At 59.0% G+C, this 20,616-nt stretch overlaps 2 protein-coding genes across 6 annotated transcripts; both read left to right on the top strand.

The window, feature by feature from the left end:
- The first annotated feature begins 2,806 nt into the window (after positions 1-2,806).
- On the top strand, positions 2,807-12,370 carry KLC2 (kinesin light chain 2). Of its 5 annotated transcripts, none has more exons than XR_013829407.1 (16): positions 2,807-2,891; positions 3,722-3,996; positions 6,322-6,552; positions 6,694-6,763; positions 7,421-7,643; positions 8,296-8,383; positions 8,474-8,575; positions 8,673-8,846; positions 8,949-9,048; positions 9,692-9,741; positions 9,849-9,916; positions 10,353-10,461; positions 10,565-10,723; positions 10,798-10,922; positions 11,141-11,414; positions 11,502-12,370. XR_013829407.1 is itself a non-coding variant. In XM_079928971.1 (16 exons), exons 2-16 carry the CDS (start codon positions 3,769-3,771, stop codon positions 11,583-11,585), a joined length of 1,869 nt encoding a protein of 622 aa, XP_079785097.1. In that variant the 5' UTR covers positions 2,947-3,039; positions 3,722-3,768; the 3' UTR covers positions 11,586-12,369. The 5 variants fall into 5 exon arrangements, 1 of the variants encoding a protein (XP_079785097.1); XR_013829408.1 differs by lacking the exon at positions 2,807-2,891 and adding an exon at positions 2,947-3,039; XM_079928971.1 differs by lacking the exon at positions 2,807-2,891 and adding an exon at positions 2,947-3,039 and having other exon boundaries at positions 11,141-11,198; positions 11,502-12,369.
- Positions 12,371-13,170: 800 nt separating this feature from the next.
- RAB1B (RAB1B, member RAS oncogene family) lies at positions 13,171-20,541 on the top strand. The gene is made up of 6 exons (XM_079929278.1): positions 13,171-13,294; positions 14,934-15,006; positions 15,299-15,394; positions 15,508-15,603; positions 18,782-18,913; positions 19,006-20,541. Exons 1-6 carry the CDS (start codon positions 13,281-13,283, stop codon positions 19,198-19,200), a joined length of 606 nt encoding a protein of 201 aa, XP_079785404.1. The 5' UTR covers positions 13,171-13,280; the 3' UTR covers positions 19,201-20,541.
- The last annotated feature ends 75 nt before the right edge of the window (positions 20,542-20,616 follow it).

Below are 20,616 nucleotides of genomic sequence, written 5' to 3'. Positions count from 1 at the left end.
GGCGTTCAGTGCCCCTGGGTGAACCTGCCTGAGGCTGTGTGTTGAGGGTGCGTGCGTCTGTGCTTCGTGTGGCTGTGAACAAGCAACATGACCTCGGTCCTCTTGACCTCTGCTCTATGGGGTCAGTCTCCCTTACACACTGGGACAAAATGATGTGGACTCTGGATTGGAGAAGGACACAGTGGTCACCTCGTGCAGCTGCCTTCCCCTCTTTGGGCCTCACTTTCCGTACTTGTAAAACAAGGACATTGACGCATTGGCTTTCAATCCAGGGAGCACATCATGGGCACCACTGAAGTTTCAAAATAATAAGAGATGCCCAGGACCCACTCTGGCACTACTGAATCCCGATCTCTAGGAGAGCCTTCTAACAAAGTTCCTTCCCAAGAGGTTCTGAAACCTAGCCTTGGTAAGCACAGCAAAGGTGCCCTGGGCTCCAGATTCCATCTCCTCCCCATGAACTTGACAGCGAGCTGGGCGTGCATTCATGGTATGATGGAGTCTGTTTGCACAAAGGCAGGCTTATCACACCGCAGCCAGTGCAACTGTGGGAAATAGGGCCGCTGTGTAGGCTAAAGACCTCGAATGCAAAAGACTCCAACCTTTAGGGTCCTGGATGAAAACTGACTCGATGAAACTAACAAAGATAAACACAAGCTCTGGACTGAGGCAAACAAAGTAATCGGCAGACACAAGAAACTGGTAACAGCAGGTGCTTCGGAGGAAGGCAGCTGCATGACTGAGGACAGTGGTCAGCGAGAAGGAGCTGCATCTCACTGTAACTTGTAAATGCCTTTTGAATGTTGCATCATGTGAATGTATCAACTGTCTTTAAAAATCACTGGGAGGGACTTCCCTAGCCTTCCTGTGGTTAAGACTCCGAGCTTCCAATGCAGGGGGTGCAGTTTGATCCCTGGCAGGGGAACTAAGAGTCCACATGCTGTGTGGTGCAGCCAAAAAAAAAAAAAATCCCTGGGAAAATATCACTGGCAGAAGCACAGAATCGGCAGAAGAACCTGGCTGGATATAAGTGGGATGCATGCAATCTAGGGTTTTAGCTGACAAGCTTACCCTGAGCAGACACCGTACCGTGGCTGTCAAAGTCAACCTGACTTTCAGCTTCACGGTGGACAGGTGGTGTGCTCCTTAGGGGGGGACTCTCCCTCTGTGATCTGTGCAGTTCACTCCCTGTCTGTACCCCTGCGCCCTGGACTGACCACCACATTCGGAGTAGTGTCTGGACTGACATGCTAAGCCACACCCAGAAAAGAGAAATCGGGAGGGGGAAGGGTCAGAAACTGCACAGGAGTGGGTAAAGGGACCCAGATTGTCAGCCCAGGCGTGGGGAACACTGTATGGGGCACCATCACTGTCTCCAAATATCTTCATTGGCAAAAGGGAGCAGACTGTCCTTCCTGAGGACAGAGCTTCAGTTTGGTGTGGGCAGGCACTGTGGGCAGGTCCTTTGGGGGCTAAGGAAAAGCTTGCTAACTTTTAGAGCCATCTCACAGCAGAATGTAGTGGGCTCCCTGTCATAGGACATACTTGAGCTGGCGGGGTGCCGGACCATCTCTCTGTCAGAGATCATGCCGAGGGGATTCTCACATCCACAAGGACACTGAACCGGGTACAGTCTGAGTCTGAACCCACCCTGACTCATGAGGAACGCCCCAGGCCCCTGGATACCAGTGCTAGGCCTTGCTTGGCACGTTTTGTCTCTCAGTGTGGTTAACTTGCTGTTACCCACTGGGATGTCGACCTAGAAGCAGTGCAGGTAGAGCTAGGGTAGCCAGAAACCCAGGGCTGCAGAGCACCAGCCCCAAACCTGGGCCAACAGGTGCGCCCTTCTGCCTTTTAAAAAAAAACAGCATTTACTGAGTGCTGCTATGTAGTAGCCAAGAGCTACTCTGAGAGTGAACAAGACAGGCAGATCTTGGCCTGCATTCTAGGGAGGAGACAGAAACTGACAAGGAAAATGTTAGAAGGAGTAAATGCTACAGAGAGAATTAAATGTGTGCTTGAAATGGGCTGGAGGACTGCTCTACATAGGGGGTGGGGAATCAGGGAAGGGCTCTGGGAGGAGATGACGTCATCATCACCTCGTCCTGATCATCCAGCCCACAGAATCTGTGGTGGTGCTCACCCACAGGGTCACGAGTCTGTTTCGGCCGATGCCCAACTGCCCCTTGCCATCCTTTTCTCCCTCACGCCCGGAAGCCTCCGTCCCTTCCCCCCAAGAAGCAGCCCTAAGATGCCGAGAATCCCCTACTGGGACAAGGACAGCTCCGAAGGATTTGGGTGGGGCATAACCACTCTCTAGAGACAAATGAGCCTGGGGTCAGATCCGCGAGGTTGGGATAATAGCAGTGCCCGCTTTATCCGGTCTTTGCAAGCATTAAATGTGTCATCACACTTAAGGCATCCAAGCGCCCCGCACACAGTAAGCGCTCTGAAAGTGGCAACTACCTCAATAAATGTCAATAAATGTCAACTGTCTCTTTCTGGACTCTGAGGAGGCCGGGCCTTCTCCCTGGGCCCCAGTTTCTTCCGCCGCCCTCTCTGGCAGCGGTACAGGGCAAGTTCAGGTGCACATCCTCCCCAGGCTGTGCACATCCTCCCCAGGCTGTGCACATCCTCCCCAGGCTGTCCACACCGCTGTGGCCTCGGGGCGGGTTACAGCGGAGGAATCCGAGGCCGCAGGAGAGTGGGAGGTGGCCGCTATGAACCTAAGCTTCGGGCAAGCCCACGCCCGGCGCCTCAATGACCACGCCCCATCCCCGAGAGCCACGCCCCCGGATCCCTTCCTTTTGCCTGGAGTGGGCCCAGCCGGCGTGCTCCTTTAAGGCAGACAGCGGGCCGAGGAGTGTTTAGCCCCCTCCGACGCCGCCAAGGTACAGGCTTCACCTTTAAGGCGGCGCAGGGACTGCTGGGAAGGCCGGCGGGATGGAGGCGGTGGGACCTGCTCACGGCTGCTGGTCGGGGTGAAGCGGGGCGGGAGCCGGAGCTGGAGCGGGAGGCGGGCCCGAGCGGGAGACGCAGGTCCACGCGGGCCGATCGGGCCGGGAGAGGGGGGGCTCTGGGTCGGCCTAGGGGAGGGGTCGTCTTGGGCGCGGCCTGTGAGAGGGCCCGGCCAGCCCGCGGGGAGGGGGCGCGGTCCTGGGTGGCCGGGGGCGGGAGCTCGGCCTTTTCAGGGGAGGGGTCCGCAGGATGTCGTGCTGGCCTATGGGGCGCGTCCTGGGGGGAGGGGGGGACGAAGAACCCGAGATCTCAGCTCCTTAGGGGAAGGGTCTCCCCAGGGTCGAGCTGCCCAAGAGGAGGGGCTCTGTGGCTCGGCCAGCCTGTTGGGAAGGGGGCTGCCCGAGGGGGGCTGGGGCCGGAACTCCCAGAGGGATGGTGTCTCCGCACGGGAGTGAACCCCCCAAGATCCCCGTAGGTCCATCCTCTGGCGCGCCCTGCTCTGGCTAAGGGAGTCTCCAGGGAAGCCCCGAGACTGGGTCGCCTAAGCCGGCCTGAGCCAGTGGTCTGGGCCGAATCCGGGTCCAGCCTCGCCGGTCGCACCGCATTGCGTCTCCCGGGCCAAGACGAGCCGGGCGCGCCCCCTGTAGGCCGAGCGCGGGCACGGTGCGGGCTGCTGCCTGGGGGACGGGGCACCCCGGGGACCCAGGCGTCCGGGGACCCTAGGTGTTTACCTAATCCGGGGCGGACGGCGGCGTGGCCCCAGGCCCGGCAGCCCCTGCCCGCCCTCTCGCCTTCACAGGCGGCACGGCCATGGCCACGATGGTGCTTCCTCGGGAGGAGAAGCTGAGCCAGGATGAGATCGTGCTGGGCACCAAGGCCGTTATCCAAGGGCTAGAGACCCTGCGCGGGGAGCATCGTGCCCTTCTCGCTCCCCTCGTCGCTCATGAAGCTGGTGAGGCAGAGCCCGGCTCACAGGAGCGCTGTGTCCTCCTGCGCCGCTCCCTGGAGGCCATCGAACTGGGGCTGGGGGAGGCCCAGGTAGGCTGGTCTGGGGTGCTGAGGAGGGAGGTCATGGGAGGGGTGGAGCCTTCCAGAGGAATCCTGGCAATGTAGTAACAGAATCAGAAGGGAAGGAAGAATCTGTCCCCTGGAGCCTCATGGTAGGATCCCAGTAAATATCTGTTGAAGAAATGAATGGGCTCTGGAGACCCCGGCATTGCCTGGCCCCAGGAGAGCCTGATCATCTGGCTTCTCTGCTAGGTAGCAGAGACTGCATGGCCTAAAAAAACAGAGGATATCCTTAAAGATCCCCCCACTCATTCTTCTATTAATTTGTTAACAGGTAAGTTATCAAGTGCCTACTATATGCCTGGCAATGTGTTAGGTGCCAGGGCTACAGGTCCAACAAGACATGAGATCCCTGCCCTAGTCCAATAGGAAGAGAATCAGAAATACACATATATTTATTCAATATTATGGTAAGTTCTCCAAAGAAAAAAACAAGATCTTGTGACAACCTTAGCTATTGGTCAAGCAAGACTTCTGAGGAAATGACATTTAAATCAAGACCTGAGGAAAGGAATGAACCAGAGAAGGGAGGAAAGTGAGAGGTTGCATGTATAAAGGTCCTGAAGTGGAAAAGATCTTGTTGTGGAGGGAGAACTGAGAGACCTGTCTAACTGGAGCTTCGTGAGGAAAGAGAGGGACAGAAAAGGCCTGTGGAGAAGGCGGGGACCAGATCATGCTGTGCCTTATTAGTTTGGGTTTTATTCTCAGGAAATCAGAAGCCTTTGGAGGGTTTAAGCAGTAAAGGGACACAGTCTGGCTTAGGTTTTAAAACTCTCTCTGGCTGAGGGGTGGAGAATGAATGATTGTGGGTCAGGGTGGAAGGAGGTAGCAGGTGTTAGGAAGCCGCTGCTAGAATTCCAATGAGAAATGGTGGGTTGGGCCATGAGGGTAGTAAGAAGGGGGTCAGTCCTAGACGTTCTGGAAGTAGGTCCAGTAGGGCCTGGGGATGGACTAAAGGAGACAGAGAGGGGCAGGGAAAGTCCCAGGTTTGTGGTTTGAGGAAACTGAGGAGAGAGCCTGGATGGGTCAGGAGTTCTGTTTGGGCCCTCTTAAGTTGAGGCTGCCAGGATGACATGCAGACAGAGCTATCCAGGAGGTGCTGGGGTGTACAAGGAGTTAGACTCTCGGGCAGAGAGTCTTGGCCCACTCAGATCTTGGCTGAGACACTGCCTGGCTCTGTGAGTCCTGGGCAGGTGGTATCCCCTTGGTTTCCTTGTTTTTAGAATAGGGGTCGTGCCATCTGCCGTAAATACTGACAGGCTGTTTAGGATATTTTTAAAAATAGCTAGTGGTTGTGAAAACACCTGTCACTTAGGCGTTTGCTAATCAACTAGAAAGTACAAAGTCCCAGACTGCCTGGCTCTCTGGGAGGGCAATGTGTCGGGCATTCACTCCTCGGCCGGCTGACTGCCAGGTGCGGAGGTGAACACACCAGGGCCCCCTCCCAGTGTATACAGGCACAGATGGACAACAGGATGGCATGGAGGTGGGGGAGGTGCCATGCTTTCCAGGGGCTGAGGGCATAAGAGGCTTCACTGCAGAAATGACCCTGACCATGAAGGACGGAGAAAGGGTAGAGTCTAGGCAAGGCCCCAAGGCGGGAAGAGCCTGGAAGCTCAGGAAAGGAGTCATGGAGTTTGGAGAGAGGGATGGGGGCTGAGGCTGAGGCCTCTGGATCCCCTTACCTGCCCCTGTGGTTTTCCAGACACTGGAGGTTTAGGACACACACCCCCCTTCCCTCCCTGGGAGCTGCAGGAGGACAGGGGCTGCCCTGGCTCTCTGGTAGAAGTCAGGATGGGGTCTTTCGGTAGCCCTTCAGTCGTCTATCAAGGTCTTTGGGAAAGTGCTAGCCCTGGGCCAGGGGCAGCGGTATAGTGGCTCTGGCTACAGGGCTTGAGTACAACTCCTAGGAGAGACGGGGAACGAGTGGACAGCTCGGGGAAAGGGCAGCACCCCAGCTAGTGCTCTTAATGATCCGAGCACCCCGACAAGGTGGGAACTGGACCATCGATGTGGAGGACTAGCTGGAGGCCCAGGAAAGGGGATGGGCTATTTCAGAGTCCAGCACAGCCAGCCTGGGTCCTGACCGCAGAAGGAAGGACTTAGGAATCCCCAAGCCTCCTGGTTTCAGGTCTCAGGCTATGTTGGTCTGTTTGGGTCACTGGGGCAAAACTCCCTGGACGAGAGGAGAACTTCAGGGCCCTCAGCCCTGCAGCTCCTCCGGGCCTGGCTCTTCTCTGGGGCCCAGGCTGGGGGTCAGCAGGGCTCTGACCTCTGTTCCGGCTGGCTGCGCAGGTGATCTTGGCGCTGTCGAGCCACCTGGGGGCCGTAGAGTCGGAGAAGCAGAAGCTGCGGGCTCAGGTACGGCGCCTGGTGCAGGAGAACCAGTGGCTGCGGGAGGAGCTGGCAGGGACGCAGCAGAAGCTGCAGCGCAGCGAGCAGGCCGTGGCCCAGCTCGAGGAGGAAAAGCAGCACTTGCTGTTCATGAGCCAGATCCGCAAGCTGGACGAGGACACGTCCGCCAGCGTAAGCCCTACCGTGGCCACTGGGCGGGGCGGGGGCACCTGGGAGCAGGGAGGGGCGGCAGGGAGCAGACGCTGCTCCGACCCAGCCCGCCGACCCCTGGGCCGCCTGCTTCCCTGACGCCCATCCCGTCTTCCTCCCCAGGAGGAGAAGGGGGACGTCCCCAAAGACTCTCTGGATGACCTGTTCCCCAGTGAGGAGGAGCAGAGCCCAGGTGCGGAGGGGCAGCTGGCTCTGGGGGCGGGAAAGGAAGGCTGTGTGAACTCCTGGTCCTTGGGACCCAGAGGTCACAGAAAACAAGGTCTGAGTGGCTGCTGTGTTCTCTCCTGCCTCGTTTCTGATTATAACATCCCAGCATTAGAGCTTCAAAGGCAGGTTTTACATGTTGCTTTTCTCATCTCCCAAGTTCTGTGAGGAGCGGGCATCACAGTTCAGAGCTTTGGAGCCGTCCGACCTGGGTGCGAGCCCTGCTCTGCCTGCGTTTGCGCGGTGGCCACTGGTAGAGTTTCTTTCCCCTCTGAGCCTCCTCTGAGGGTTAAAGGAGGACGCATGCACAGTGCTGATCCGCGGGCCAGTACTGGCCTTGCTGATCGTGTGGCCTTTGTATCAGAGCCTCTCTTCTGCACGTGACGAGGCTGAGGCTCGGGGGTTAGGCGACTTGCCCTGGGACACACAGCTTGAAGCACCGGAGCTGGGACTCTACCCACTCTTCTTGTGGGGTGACTAGACCCACTCTACAGACGGGGAAACCGAGAGCTAACGGTGACTTGCCCAGGGCCACGTGTGAGGTCGGTCAAAGGTATGGCTGGCATGTGCCGGCCCAGCTCAGGAGGCACTTGGCACATCTGACCTCCCGCCCTTGGCTTTGCAGCCCCCAGCCCTGGAGGAGGAGACGTGGCTGCCCAGCACGGGGGCTATGAAATCCCAGCACGGCTCCGCACCCTGCACAATCTGGTGATCCAGTACGCCTCTCAGGGCCGCTATGAGGTGGCCGTGCCACTCTGCAAGCAGGCCCTCGAGGACCTGGAGAAGACGTCAGGCCATGACCACCCTGACGTGGCCACCATGCTGAACATCCTGGCGCTGGTCTATCGGTGAGGGCTCCTCCGGCTTCGGTCACCCATGGGAGCATTCTTCCTGAAGGCTCCAGCCCTGGTCACAAATCCTCAGTGCCTGCAGTGGGCCAGGACTCGGGTTCTACCAGGCAGTTGGGTGACAGAGAAAGAAGGATCTTGTCCCTGGAGAGGGCCAAGCCCACAGGGTGCCTGAGCTACAGACATGAATATGCCTCAGTCTAGTGGTGGACAAAGGCTTGGACATAACCAGGGAGGGGAAGGCACACGAGGACGCGGGGGGCACACCTTCTCCAGGCACCAAGGCTTGAGGAGGGCCTTTGGTGAAAGTTGAGTTTGCCCAGAGCACAAGAAGGTCGGAGAAGGTCTCCTTGGCAGAAAGGACACCATGAGCAGAGGCCCTGGGGAACAGAGGACAAGGTGCACTGGGCATGGAGCAGTGAGGGTGGGATCTGGGGGAGTCTGGCTTGTACCCCAGCACTGCGCGCCCTTCCTGCACAAAGCCCCCCAAGCCAGAGAGCAGGGGCTGACCACGTCTCCCCATGCTCTGGGTCATGCCCCATCATGCTCGCTCATTAGTAAGTATAGGAAGAGTGACCACAGGGATCTTGGGCCACTAGGAGGAGGGCCTTGGGCTGGAGGATACCCCTCATCATCTCCCACCTGCCCCCAGGGACCAAAACAAGTACAAGGAGGCTGCACACCTGCTCAATGATGCCCTGGCCATCCGCGAGAAGACGCTGGGCAAGGACCACCCAGCTGTGAGTGAGGCTGGGTGGGAGGTGGGGCTTCCCCTCCCCCTGCAGCTCCCAGGTCCCGGGTCATGGAGCCTCCATTCTCCCACCCCCTAGGTGGCTGCGACACTGAACAACCTGGCGGTCCTGTATGGCAAGCGGGGCAAGTACAAGGAGGCTGAGCCCCTCTGCAAGCGGGCACTGGAGATCCGGGAGAAGGTGGGAGCAGGCAGGGCTGGGCAGGCCAGGTGGGCTGGGCAGACGGGGGACGTAGGCCGGCCCCGAGCCCAGCCACCGGCTCCCCCTCCTGTCCCAGGTTCTGGGCAAGTTTCATCCAGACGTGGCCAAGCAGCTGAGCAACCTGGCCCTGCTGTGCCAGAACCAGGGCAAAGCCGAGGAGGTGGAATACTACTACCGGCGGGCACTGGAGATCTACGCCACACGCCTTGGGCCTGACGACCCCAACGTGGCCAAGACCAAGAACAACCTGGTGTCCTGGGCTAGAGGGGGCTGGAGGAAGCGGGGGGGAGGGAGGAGAGGAAAAGGCTTGACTCCTTGCATCCTGCTCACCCTCTGGGCCCTGCCCCTCCAGGCCTCCTGCTACCTGAAACAGGGCAAGTACCAGGATGCAGAGACCCTGTACAAGGAGATCCTCACCCGCGCTCATGAGAAGGAGTTCGGCTCTGTCAGCGGTGAGCATGGCTGCTGTGTGCCCCAGCTCGCAGGCCCGCTCAGCCGTCAGCATCTAGGACGAATACCTCAGCCGGGCCGGCCTCACGCCTAGGGTCTGGCTGGTCCGCAGCCACTTGTGTGCACACGTGAGCACACACACCCAACTCACACAGCCCCCTGGGAGGTTGTACCCGTGCAATGCCCTCCTTTTGCATACCCATGCCCTCGGCCCAGAGCCTCTTCCCCTTTCCCCACGGGGCAACTCACGCTCACCGTGAGGGCCCAGCCCAGACGTCTCCCACTCTGGGAAGCCACCTTCTGGTCCTTCACGGTCAGTCACTTCCTGCTCAGGGACCCCTCGGCCCGGCCCATCATTCAGGCCTCGCATCGTCTCGCACCGTGGGCCTGAGGTTTGTAAGGGTGCGCCCCCCCCACCCCCGGTCACAGGCCCCTCAAGCACAGGCCTGGGCCACAGGCACCTCTGTTCCGGAGGAGCGTCAGTCATGTTTTGGGTCTGTTTCTTGTCGATTCATTCATTCAGTGAAGCCCAACCCTGGTCCTTCTTGAGTACCCCTGACCTCCCCCCAGACCCCAGTCATGTGTCCAGCCCAACCAGCAGAGGCCCACATGAGAGGCTGGTGACAGCCCCCCCTCTCCCTACAGGGAACAACAAGCCCATCTGGATGCACGCAGAGGAACGGGAGGAGAGCAAGGTAGCTCTGTGGGGCAGGGCCGTGGCAGATGTCTGTGGAGGGAGGATGAGGCTGGGGGTGTGTAGAGGGGAGGGCCTTCTCCTACCTTCCGCTTATCTCTCCCCCAGGATAAGCGCCGGGACAGCACCCCCTATGGGGAATATGGCAGCTGGTACAAGGCCTGTAAAGTAGACAGGTGAGGATGGTGAGGCGGGACTGCTGGGACAGCAGAGAGCTGGGAAGCGGCGTCCTGGGTGGGGGCCGCGGCCAGGCTCCACACTCCATACTGCTCAGCCCCAGGACACACACCTCTTCTCTGTCAGCTCATCTTTCAAGGCCCAGGTCACAGGCCACCTGTCCCAAGAAGGTTTTCTGTCCCAGGACAGCCTGATTTATCTCACTCCTGGGCTTCCCAGCCTTTAGTCCTGGTGGCAACATCCCACCTAGGGCCCTCAGGTGATTCCCCAAAACAGGGGAATCCAGGCGGACCTAGCACAGGGCCTGACACACAGGAAAGGCTCGATATTGGGCGGCTGGACAGTTCCTCAGGGCCAGCGTGGGCTGGGTGTCAGGATGGGCCCTGGCTCCTGGGGAACACGGAGTTGGAGCCCGTCCCGCTCTCCCGTCCGCAGCCCCACGGTCAACACCACGTTGCGCAGCTTGGGGGCCCTGTACCGGCGCCAGGGCAAGCTAGAAGCCGCGCACACGCTGGAGGACTGCGCCAGCCGCAGCCGCAAGCAGGTAGGGCGACAGGCAGCAGGGGTGTGGGCAGGGACCTGCGTGGCCCTGCGTGTGATCCAGTCAGGGCCCGTTGCTCCACCTGATGCGCCCGCCCCCCCCTCAGGGCCTGGACCCTGCAAGCCAGACCAAGGTGGTGGAGCTGCTGAAAGACGGCAGCGGTGGGCGCGGAGACCGCCGTGGCAGCCGAGACATGCCCGCGGGTGCCGGGGCTCGGTCTGAGGCTGACCTCGAGGAGGCAGGGCCTGCAGCCGAGTGGAGCGGGGTGAGTAGGGGCTGGACTGGGCCAGGAGGCTGTGTAGCCGGCATGGCACAGAGACGAACCTGTCCACCCCACAGGACGGCAGCGGCTCCTTGCGGCGCAGTGGCTCCTTCGGGAAGCTCCGAGATGCCCTGAGGCGCAGCAGTGAGATGCTGGTGAAGAAGCTGCAGGGTGGTGGCCCCCAGGAGCCCCCAAACCCCAGGTGAGCCGTCCACCCAGGTGAGCCTCTCGAGAACCCACCCCACAACCTACCAACCCCAGCTGAACTTCAGACCCAGGGTGAACTCCCTGTCTCGCTCAAGCTCCACCCACCACCAATCTCCCTTCCCATCAGCCTCCCTCCCCTGCCCCAAGCTGACCCCTTCCCCCATCCTCCCCCAGTTCCACCGTGGGCAAATCCTGACCGCCCTTTCCCCTCAGGATGAAGCGGGCCAGTTCCCTCAACTTCCTCAACAAAAGTGTGGAAGAGCCAGTCCAGGTACGGGTGGATAGTTGTCGGCACTGGGCAGCTGAGGCCCCGGCCCCAGGCCTGCATGTCCTGTGTACTTGCCGAGCTTCTCAAGCATGTCTGTTCATCCAGCCACACTTCCTGTCTCCATCCCAGGCCTGGCTTTGGGCTGGACCCTGGGGAGACAAATGAGGGAAACTCAGCTCCTGCCTGTGAGCGGCCAGTGGCAGCACAGTAACTGTGGAGGTGGGTGGGAGTGTCAGGACCCTTCGGGCCAGGGAAGCGCGCACTGGCGGCAGCCCAAGGCTGAGCCACCTGCCCCTCTGCCCACAGCCTGGAGGCACAGGTCTCTCTGATAGCCGCACCCTCAGCTCCAGCTCCATGGACCTCTCCCGACGAAGCTCCCTTGTGGGCTAATCCTGAAGGGGCAGCTGGTCCCCAGAGCCTCCACCCGGCACCATCCCCACCCCAGCCCTGCGCATGGGCCTGCTGCTTGCCCCTCCTGTCTCTCCCAAGGACCCCTGTCTTTTCTGTTCAATCTCAGGGTAACCTCCTCCCTTGTCATCTCAGCCTGAGCCCTGGAGGCTGGGCCTGCCCACTCCAGTTCTACCCCTTATTTATTCCTTCCAGCAGGGCCCCCTCTTCCCTAGGTTCAGGGCCAGCGGAGGGGCTGGCCGGGGTCTCCAAAGGTAGAGAGAGGCTCAGTGGCCCCCCCTCCGCAGACCCCAAATCCAAGAACACTAAGCACCTGCCGTCCCTTCAGCACCCTGCCCTCCCCCGGCCGTTGCTTCTGTATATAGAGAAATAAGTTATTGGCCGCACTCCTCCCCTCAGTCCTTGGTACTATCCGGCCTCCCCTCACCCCACCCTTCTCTAGTGGTACCGCCCAGGCCTTAATCACCCCCATTCCGCGCGGTGGTATCTCCCAGGCTCCACATCTCAGGGGCGGTGCCTCCCCAAAGGGTTCCCTAGGCATTCTCGCTTTCCTCCCGGCCTCTAAATGGTGCGCCCTGCCCCGTGCCCCAGGACGGAGAGCCCACCCCCTGTCCGTCCTCTCACCGCCGGGCTCTGCCCTGCAGCCCGGTCTTATGCACTGCTCCTCCCGCCCGGCCTGCCCAGGCTCGGCCTGACCCCGCCCCGGGCACCGCCCGTAGAGCCATCCTGCCACGCCTCCTCCCACACCTGCAGCTTCTTGCTAGGGGCAGTGATGGACCCCTGTGGCAGGAGGGGCTGCCCCAGTTGGGAGGTGAGGCGGTCGCTCTCTATTTTCAAATGTTGCTGTAGAAATAAAGACGGTTTGACTCTGAGCTGGGCTTGTTTTGGGGCGGAGCCCGAGGGCTCCTGGCGTCTCTACGTCTCTACATTGGGGGTGGGTACAGGAGAGGCTGCGAGTGTGTGTGTGTGTGTGTGTGTTTGTGTGTGTGTCTCGCTCACGTCTGGTCCTGCGCAGCTGCAACCCAGATAGGCTTCTCCTATCCCGGAATTGTTCGGGAGCCCCACAGATTCAGGATTTTTTTCTAACAACCTTCATCTCTGAGATTCTGGAGACCACGGGCTTTGATCGAGCTTTGCCCCTTTACCAAGCTGTTTGACCTTGAGCGAGTTACCGAGTCTCAATTTCATCTATAAAATGTGGGTGACACCTTCCTGGGGTTTCTGCTGGGAGTTAGGAGCGCCAGCACACGAAGAACCCTGGATAAATGAACTTTTACCAACGCTGCGGGGAGTGTAAGGATGAATGCCTCTGTCAGACAGACGTGAAACGTGTCAACGCCAGCACTAAATTGAGGATCTAACGCCGGGACGCTGTCAGGCTCCCGAGCGCGGTCCTCAAGCCCAGGTACTTCTAGGGAGGGAACTACAAGCTCCAGAAGGCAACGCGCGGCGATGGTGCGGCGTGGGCTAGGATTACGCCTGCGCAGCGGGGGGCGGGGTGAGTTGCACAATGTAAGGAGACTACAAGTTCCGAGGAGCCACGCGGCGAGGTCCCAGTCCCGAGTGTTTGCGCCTGCGCGTCGCGGGCGGGGTCTCTGGGGCGGAGCGGCCACCATCTTGAAACGGGAGGCGGAGCAGAGCCGACTGGGAGCGACCGAGCGGGCCGCCGCTGCCGCCATGAACCCCGAATAGTGAGTGCGCCCCGCCCGCGCCGTGCAGCGCAGCCTCGATCCCGAGTACGGGGCTGTACGCTTACCGGGGTTGTCCGGCCCGGGTCAGGACAGCGCGGCGCCCCCACATCCGGGTCTCTCTTCCGCTGACCTCCCCCCCCTCACATCCGGGTTCTGCCCCTCCCCCGGGGGCCCCAGAACCCCGGCTCGACGCCCCGAGTTCTTGCACCCGGACCCGGAGACTGCGACCCCGAGGGGCACCACTTGGATCCCGAGGCACCGGCACTAGCAGGCCTTGTCGGTCAGGTGACCCCGCAGCCCCGGTCTTTCCAGGCCTCAGTTTCCCCACCTGCTGCCTGAGAGTAGCGGTCTGGGTGCTGACGACGGTCCTGGCATTGTGGAGCCCATCCCCAGAGTTTCTGGTCTCGGTCCAGTTTCGGGCCCTTTAGGTCGGGTCGTATATTCTGCTCTCCAGCCCTCCCGGAATCCGCTGGGTAGCTTTTCCGCAGGTTCTCCCCTCCGGGGCTGCCGCTTTGCCCTTTACCTGGATCAAAATGCCCTGCCGCTCCCAGAGGCTGGTCCCCTCCCGCCCTCCCCTCACCCTTGCGCAAGCCCCTGGCGCCGCCGTCACCCCACTTCCCTTCGCCGTCACCCTGCCGGAGAAGTTTAGATGAATGTGGCATTTGCTTTCTACCTTCCAGTGGGATTCTTTGTTCCTCAAACTTTCCTCACTTCTTGGTCACTCCCCCTACGGGTAGGTGGCCCACATCTCTGCCCCGACTTCTCATCGACAGTTTTCCCTTAGTGTCAGTTATCTTCTTCCTCTTTTGCCACTTGCTTTTCTCCTCCAGATCCTGGCCTCAGATTTCCTTGGGGAAGGGTGAAGCTCTGAGCTGGATTATAAGGGGTAACAGAGAAGGGAACCAACATGCTTTCACAGAGACTTTGGAGTCTGAACCTGGTTTCCAGTATTAAAGTTAACAGCTGTGTAACTTAGGGCCAGTCGCTTCCCTTCTCTGGCCTCTGGTTTCTTCATTAATTGGGAATAACCGGCACTCACTTCATTGGACTGTTGTGAGGCTTAAATGAGATGATGCATTTGAAGTACTTAGCACAAGGCCAGGCACAAGTAGGAAGTGGATACGTTTTAATTGCTATTATCATTGCCGCTTGTTGAGCATGTCTTTCTGGAGGCTTCATACCGGGCTCTTTACATGGGTATTCAGTTAAGTTCTAGGCTGGGCCCTGGCTTCCACTTCTGTGGTCTCCCCTGCCAAGTCAGGTATGGCACTGGGCAGTGTAGGAGGGTTTCCCTAAATAGCCCCTACTGGACCCGAAACCATGGAGTCTGTCAGGAATCAGGGTAGGATACCCAGCTCTGTCACCTAGCTGATGTGACCCTTGGCAAGTCACGTCCCTCTCTGTGTCTCCGTTTCCTTCTCTGTAAAGTGGGAATTCAGATGCACCCCTTTGGGCCAGCTGTGTTATGGGGAGTGGCCAACCCTCCCCATCCCAGGACTGTGGGAGGATCTTGTGAGCGCTTTAATACTCTAATCCAAGGCACACCTCACAGTGTGGGAGAATGCTATAGGTTTGACTCCAGGATAATGGCGGGTGGGCTCCCTGCCTTCCTTCACACCTTCCCATCCTTTCTCTCCAGTGACTACCTATTTAAGCTGCTTTTGATTGGTGACTCGGGCGTGGGCAAGTCCTGCCTGCTCCTGCGGTTTGCTGTAAGTAAGAAGCTTCCCCTACCATCCATCTGGGGTCCTGGCTGGTGGCCGGAGGGAGAGGGGGGCAACCCAGAGAATAGTCTTTGCAAGACCTGGGAGACCAAGGATGAAGTTGCAGGACTTGCCAGCAACATATCTGACTGAACAGGCGCATAGGGCTGGCAAGTTGGGGTGCTGAGAACTGGGGCTCAGCAGTTGGGAGCTCGGCTGGGGCAGGACACCGGAGGGAGGTTTTCCAGATGGGCCTCAGACCTGTTCACTCAGGCCATTTCACTGGTCCCTGATCTTTCAGGATGACACATACACAGAGAGCTACATCAGCACCATCGGGGTGGACTTCAAGATCCGAACCATTGAGCTGGATGGCAAAACCATCAAACTTCAGATCGTGAGTGTTGCTCCTCCCAGAATCTCTGGTGCAGAGACATCTCCCTTGGGAGGGGAGGGGCCCTGGGCATGGAGCCCAGGGCTGACCTGCCCCTCTCTCCTGCTGTCTTGTAGTGGGACACAGCTGGTCAGGAACGGTTCCGGACCATCACTTCCAGCTACTACCGGGGGGCTCACGGCATCATCGTGGTGTACGACGTCACCGACCAGGTACTCCTGGGCTCACCGTCCCCCACTTGGCCTCCTCAGCCTCAGGTCTTTGGCTTTTGCTGCTTTTTATTGTTCCCATCCTCTCTTTCTTATGCTGCCCGGAAAGGAGACTGTTCTCGGACTCATTTCACAAGGAGGGAAATAGCTGCAGACCTGGATGCTCCCCAGGCCCCGCTGCAGGGCCTTGGCAGAACCAGGCCTCACCTCCCTGTCGGACTTGCCACCTTATTCTAGACCTTCCAGGCACCTGTCTTTTGTGGGGGGGTTAGTCAGCTGATTGGTTGCTGTGCTGGGCCCGTGGCCTCCTGGGTAAAGACACTGTGGAGAAGCGATTGGAGGGCCTTACACGAGGAAGTGAGGGAGCCCTGCACTCTGGGCCCAGTGTGAGCAGAGTTCTGGGAGCCCTGTGTCTGCTGTGGCAGCGTTAGTCTTGTGTCATTGGCATCAGTGGTGATGTTAACAGCGGGAAACAGTCCTGTCACGCGTTAGAGTTCACAGGTTCTGTCACAGCCTTTTGATGCTTGTAACACTCCAAAGAGGTGTGTGTTATATTCCCATTTTACAGATGAAGAAATGGGTCGGGGTGGTAGGACTTTCTTAGGCCCTGCAGCTAGTTAAGTGGCAGAGACAGAAAGCCCAGGCCTACTGATTCTACCCGCTTTGTTTTCTTTAAACTTCGTTGCTTCATGGGGGTCAGGCCCTGGAGACGTGGAGATACTTGTATCAGCCCCAGGCCAGGAGGAGTCCCTGCTCTGAGGGGCAGCTGGGCTCTTCAGCTCACCAGGGACTCATGCTGCCTCCTGGACAACAAGCTGTGGGTGAACTTTGCTCCACTCAGAGGTCACCAAGGACCTCTAACTGCCAAAACTTGTGACTTCATTTCAGTTTTTGCCATGATTGATCTCTCATGGCTTTTAACTCTGTTCTCTTCCCTCTCTTTAAAAAAGTTACTGTGTCAAGCTCTGCCACCTCCTGCTGCAGCAGATTCTCTTTTCAGTGACTTCTCACTGGTCCGTCGTATCCTGCCCCGCTACGGCCCCAGATTCAGTGCCTCTTGATTGCCCCAAGCTGCCTCCTGACTCCCTGCACAGTTCTGGCCACCTTGTGGTTTGGCTTCTTGTTCTGTGATTTCTACAAGTAAAGAGCTGTCACTGTGGATCTCCTCTTGAGTCCTGCGTTCTGCTGGCACTTTATGTCTGTGTTAATTCCCGTGTTCACAGCAGCACCCGGTGAACTCAGTGGTGGCATCCCTCTTTTCCAGATGAGGAAACACGCTTAGATGTATGTTGAGTTCCCTGCACTTGGCTTCACAGTCAGGAAAGGCAAAGCCTGTGTTTTGAACCCAGGGTTCTTTGCTTCCCAGCACATCCTTTCCTGCCTCTAGACCGCCTTCAGGCCATCTGTAGAGCTCCAGACCATCTGCAGAACTCAGCTTGTCTGGTGCTGGTCTCCCCGTCTCTTCTTGAACTGGCTTCTGCATCCTCATCTTTATAACAGAGTCCCTGTTGGCCTGACCAGAAAACTCTTCCCTCCCCCATCCTGTCAGTCCCTGGGCCCCTCTGTTCTCCCCCATCATCTCTCCCAGATCCGTTCCCTTGTAATAATAGCAGTGATGAGGATAATGGCAGCTCTTGCTAATTAAGCACTTGTTATGAGACAAGCCTGCATTCATTATCCCATGCTCACAACAGCCCCACCAGGAGGTACTGTTTTATAGAAGTGAGGAAACTGAGGTTCAGAGAAGCCAAGTGACATACCTAGGATCATACAATAAGTGGCAGAGGTGGGGCTTAACCCAGGGTGGTCTGACTCTAAATCCTGTGCTCTTGCCTGCCTCATTCCCTGGCTCAGGGCACATCTTCTCTTCCCTGGATTATGCCAACCATCTCCCAGTTGGTCTCCGTCTCCTTGCCGGTCTGATCTGGCCTCTGCACTCCTGCCAGGACTATCTTCCCAGAACACAGGTGTGCTCTTGCTGCTTCCTTCCTAAGAAAACCTCTACTGGCTCCTGGTTGTCTAAGATTTGGCCAGGCTAAGACCCTCCCTGCTTGGGCCTGCTTCCTTTTCCTTTCCTTCCCTGCTCAGGGACTGTGTCCCAGCCGCTTTTAGCTTTTCCCCCTCACCAAAGACAGCACGCCCATCCCATCCCATCCCGTGACCCGGCATATGTCTGCTTCTCCCCTTGCATCTTGCCCCGTCCCTCCACTGGCACCCACACGGGGGTAGTTCGTCCCTGCAGGTGTAGGTCGGCTGTCATCTCCCCAGGCAGAGATGATCCTGGAGCTCCACCTGCTCCTGCCTTCTATCCCTGCAGCGCTTGGTCGCCCTGTCTTGCCGTTGTGTGTGCCCTAGTCTAGTCCTCCATTGTCCTCTGAGTGCTTTAGGGCAGGGCCCAGGCATGATTCCATTATTTGAACCCAGTGCCCAGCACAGGGCCCCGCCTGGGACATGGCAGGAGGTGTACGTTTGAACCCAGTGTGATATCGGCAGACCTCTGGCTCCTAAGAAGGGAAAGCGGCTCTAGCTCAAGCATATTCCTGAAAGTTCTGTCCTTTGTCGGCGTGCCAGGCGTCGGGGGGTGGGGTGCAGCAGGCTGCCGGGAGAGCCAGGCCGAGCACGGAGGCTGTCAGTGCCAGAAGTAGGACAAATGTCAGGCCCTGTTCCCAGGATACCTGTCTCCCCCGTAGGCCAGGGTCTCCTCTGTGAGGATCCTCCACCTACCACTGGGCTCCAAGGTTTCAAACCTTAAAGGGATTTTAAGGCCACTGTGGGGACTTTGTAATTCTTGCTAACCTGATATCCTTTGTTTCTGTCTTTCCTCTGGCCTCTCTCCTGATGCCATTTGCTCCCTCCACGTGGTTAGGCCTTTTCTGTGTCTCGGGTAAACACGAGCAGCTGCAGGAAGCAGAGCTGGCTGGCCCTTGGTCTAAGCTGCTGAGGTGTCGGGGCTGTTGGTAGACAGCCGGGGCTCTGCTGGGCCTGGCTCTTGGGGTCTCAGACAGAGGAGCGCAGGAAGGAGCGCTAAGCCTGGAGGAGCTTCCTCTGGGTCCCTGAGCCCAGGGCGCCTGCCTTTCTCAGGAGCCCAGGACAGCCATCTTCCCCTGAAAACCCCTGTTCTCCAGGGCTGGCGTAGGGGCGGGAGGTGGGAGCAAAGTAACTTTTGATCTGGTCCCTCTAGGAATCCTATGCCAACGTGAAGCAGTGGCTACAGGAGATCGACCGCTATGCCAGCGAGAATGTCAATAAGCTCCTGGTGGGCAACAAGAGCGACCTCACCACCAAGAAGGTGGTGGATAACACCACAGCCAAGGTGAGCAGGCCTGGGCCAGGCCGCCCGGGTGGGCTGGGGCCTGCTGCCCCTCACCTCCTCTCCCCTTCTCTTTTCTCCTCTCCCCTTATCAGGAGTTTGCAGATTCTCTGGGCATCCCCTTCCTGGAGACGAGTGCCAAGAATGCTACCAATGTCGAGCAGGCGTTCATGACCATGGCTGCTGAGATCAAAAAGCGGATGGGGCCTGGGGCAGCGTCAGGGGGTGAGCGGCCCAACCTCAAGATTGACAGCACCCCTGTGAAGCAGGCTGGTGGCGGCTGTTGCTAGGAGGGGCTCGTGGGGTGGGACCGGAGGTGGCACCTTCTCCAGATGATGCCCCTGGAGGGGGCAGGAGGTACTTCCCTCTCCCGGGGCATTTGAATCTGTGGCTTTGGGGTGTCCTGGGCTCCCCATCTCCCTCTGGCCTGTCTGCCTGCCGCCCTGCGCCCCGGTTCTGTCAGGGCCCCCAAGAGAGGACACCCAGGACCTTTGGCTGGGGTGAGGGTGCGGGCTTGCTCTGCTGCTGCCTCTGGGTGACTTTAAAAGATACCCCACCACACACCTTTGGGATGAGGGCTCTCCTCTGTCTGTCTCCCTCCCCCTGCCCCCCGTGTATGCTGCAGTGGGTTTCTCTCCTTACTCTTCTTCCTCCCCTCCCCTGCGCCACCCCCCTTCCCCAGGAGCCGAGGGCCTCCCTGGCCTCTACTGCCCCTGGCTGTAGTCAGCACCTGGGGCCAGGAATGGGACCAGGGGATCCAGGGCCCTGGAATGCAGGGCCCTGGGCTGGACCTCAGGACGGGCATGGGGCCACAGGGGCCCAGCAGCCCACTTTCCTCTCCTCCCTGCCTCCCCCCCGACACACACACTCACAGCTCGAGCCGTCCAGCTGCGGTGGGGTCTGAGCACATCTAGGGCAGGTGGGTGGGCAGCCGCGCTGGGCCTGTGTCTTGAGCCCAGAGGGAGCCTGCTCCTGCCACTCCCTGCCCTGCCAGAGCCAGGCCCGTGTGCTGCCTGCCCACCGTGCCCCTTTGTCCCCAAGGCAGGCGGAGGCGGAAGGCCCACCGTGCCAGAGGCTGGGCACCAGCCTTAACCCTCACTCTGCCAGCACCTCCTCCCTTTCCCTGAGGCAGCACATCTGGCTTATTCTCCCCCTTCCGTCCCTTGGAGCCTATGAGGGCGGATCCTCATCCCCTGTCGCTACTTCTCTGGGAATGTGGGTGCAACCCAGGGTGGGGGGGGCCTCTCCACTTAACTCCCTCCCGCCCAGGATGCTAGCCCCCTGCCTCTGACACAGCTTCTTCCTGCAGAAAAACAAACCTTTGATCTCTACCTGAGAAGCCATGTCCCTTGTGCTGTCTCTTGCCTGTCCCACCTGTGCCCTCCCCTCCAGCTTGTATTTAAGTCCCTGGGCTGCCCCTTGGGGTGCCCTCCCCACTCCCAGGTTCCCCTCTGGTGTCATGTCAGGCATTTTGCAAGGAAAAGCCACTTGGGGAAAGACGGAAAGGACAAAAAATAAATAAATAAATTTCCACTGGCCCTCGGGTGAGCCGAGGGTTTTTGCAAGGAAGTTGTGGTGGCTGAGTGTGGTCTGTGGTGGGAGCTGCCTTTGGGTGGCAGGGAAGGAACTGGAGCCCTGGTCTTGGTGGGCTGCACAGGGGGTCCTGGCTTGGGCTGTGTGTCCTAGGGTTGCTGTTGAAAGGCCTT

This window comes from Stenella coeruleoalba, assembly GCF_951394435.1.
Source record: "Stenella coeruleoalba genome assembly, chromosome: 8".
Classification (NCBI taxonomy): Eukaryota; Metazoa; Chordata; class Mammalia; order Artiodactyla; family Delphinidae; genus Stenella; species Stenella coeruleoalba.
The sequence above is the reverse complement of the archived record's forward strand: the minus strand, read 5'-3'. Positions and strand labels throughout refer to the sequence as shown.

Excerpts from the sequence above, each read along its gene's own strand:
- RAB1B (XM_079929278.1), top strand. Across the intron at positions 15,604-18,781 it reads TGTACGACGTCACCGACCAG|GAATCCTATGCCAACGTGAA; the intron begins GTACTCCTGGGC and ends TGGTCCCTCTAG. Across the intron at positions 18,914-19,005 it reads TGGATAACACCACAGCCAAG|GAGTTTGCAGATTCTCTGGG; the intron begins GTGAGCAGGCCT and ends TCCCCTTATCAG.
- KLC2 (XM_079928971.1), top strand. The coding sequence starts at position 3,769 with ATGGCCACGATGGTGCTTCCTCGGGAGGAGAAGCTGAGCCAGGATGAG. Across the intron at positions 6,764-7,420 it reads TGAGGAGGAGCAGAGCCCAG|CCCCCAGCCCTGGAGGAGGA; the intron begins GTGCGGAGGGGC and ends TTGGCTTTGCAG. Across the intron at positions 10,923-11,140 it reads CAGGAGCCCCCAAACCCCAG|GATGAAGCGGGCCAGTTCCC; the intron begins GTGAGCCGTCCA and ends CTTTCCCCTCAG.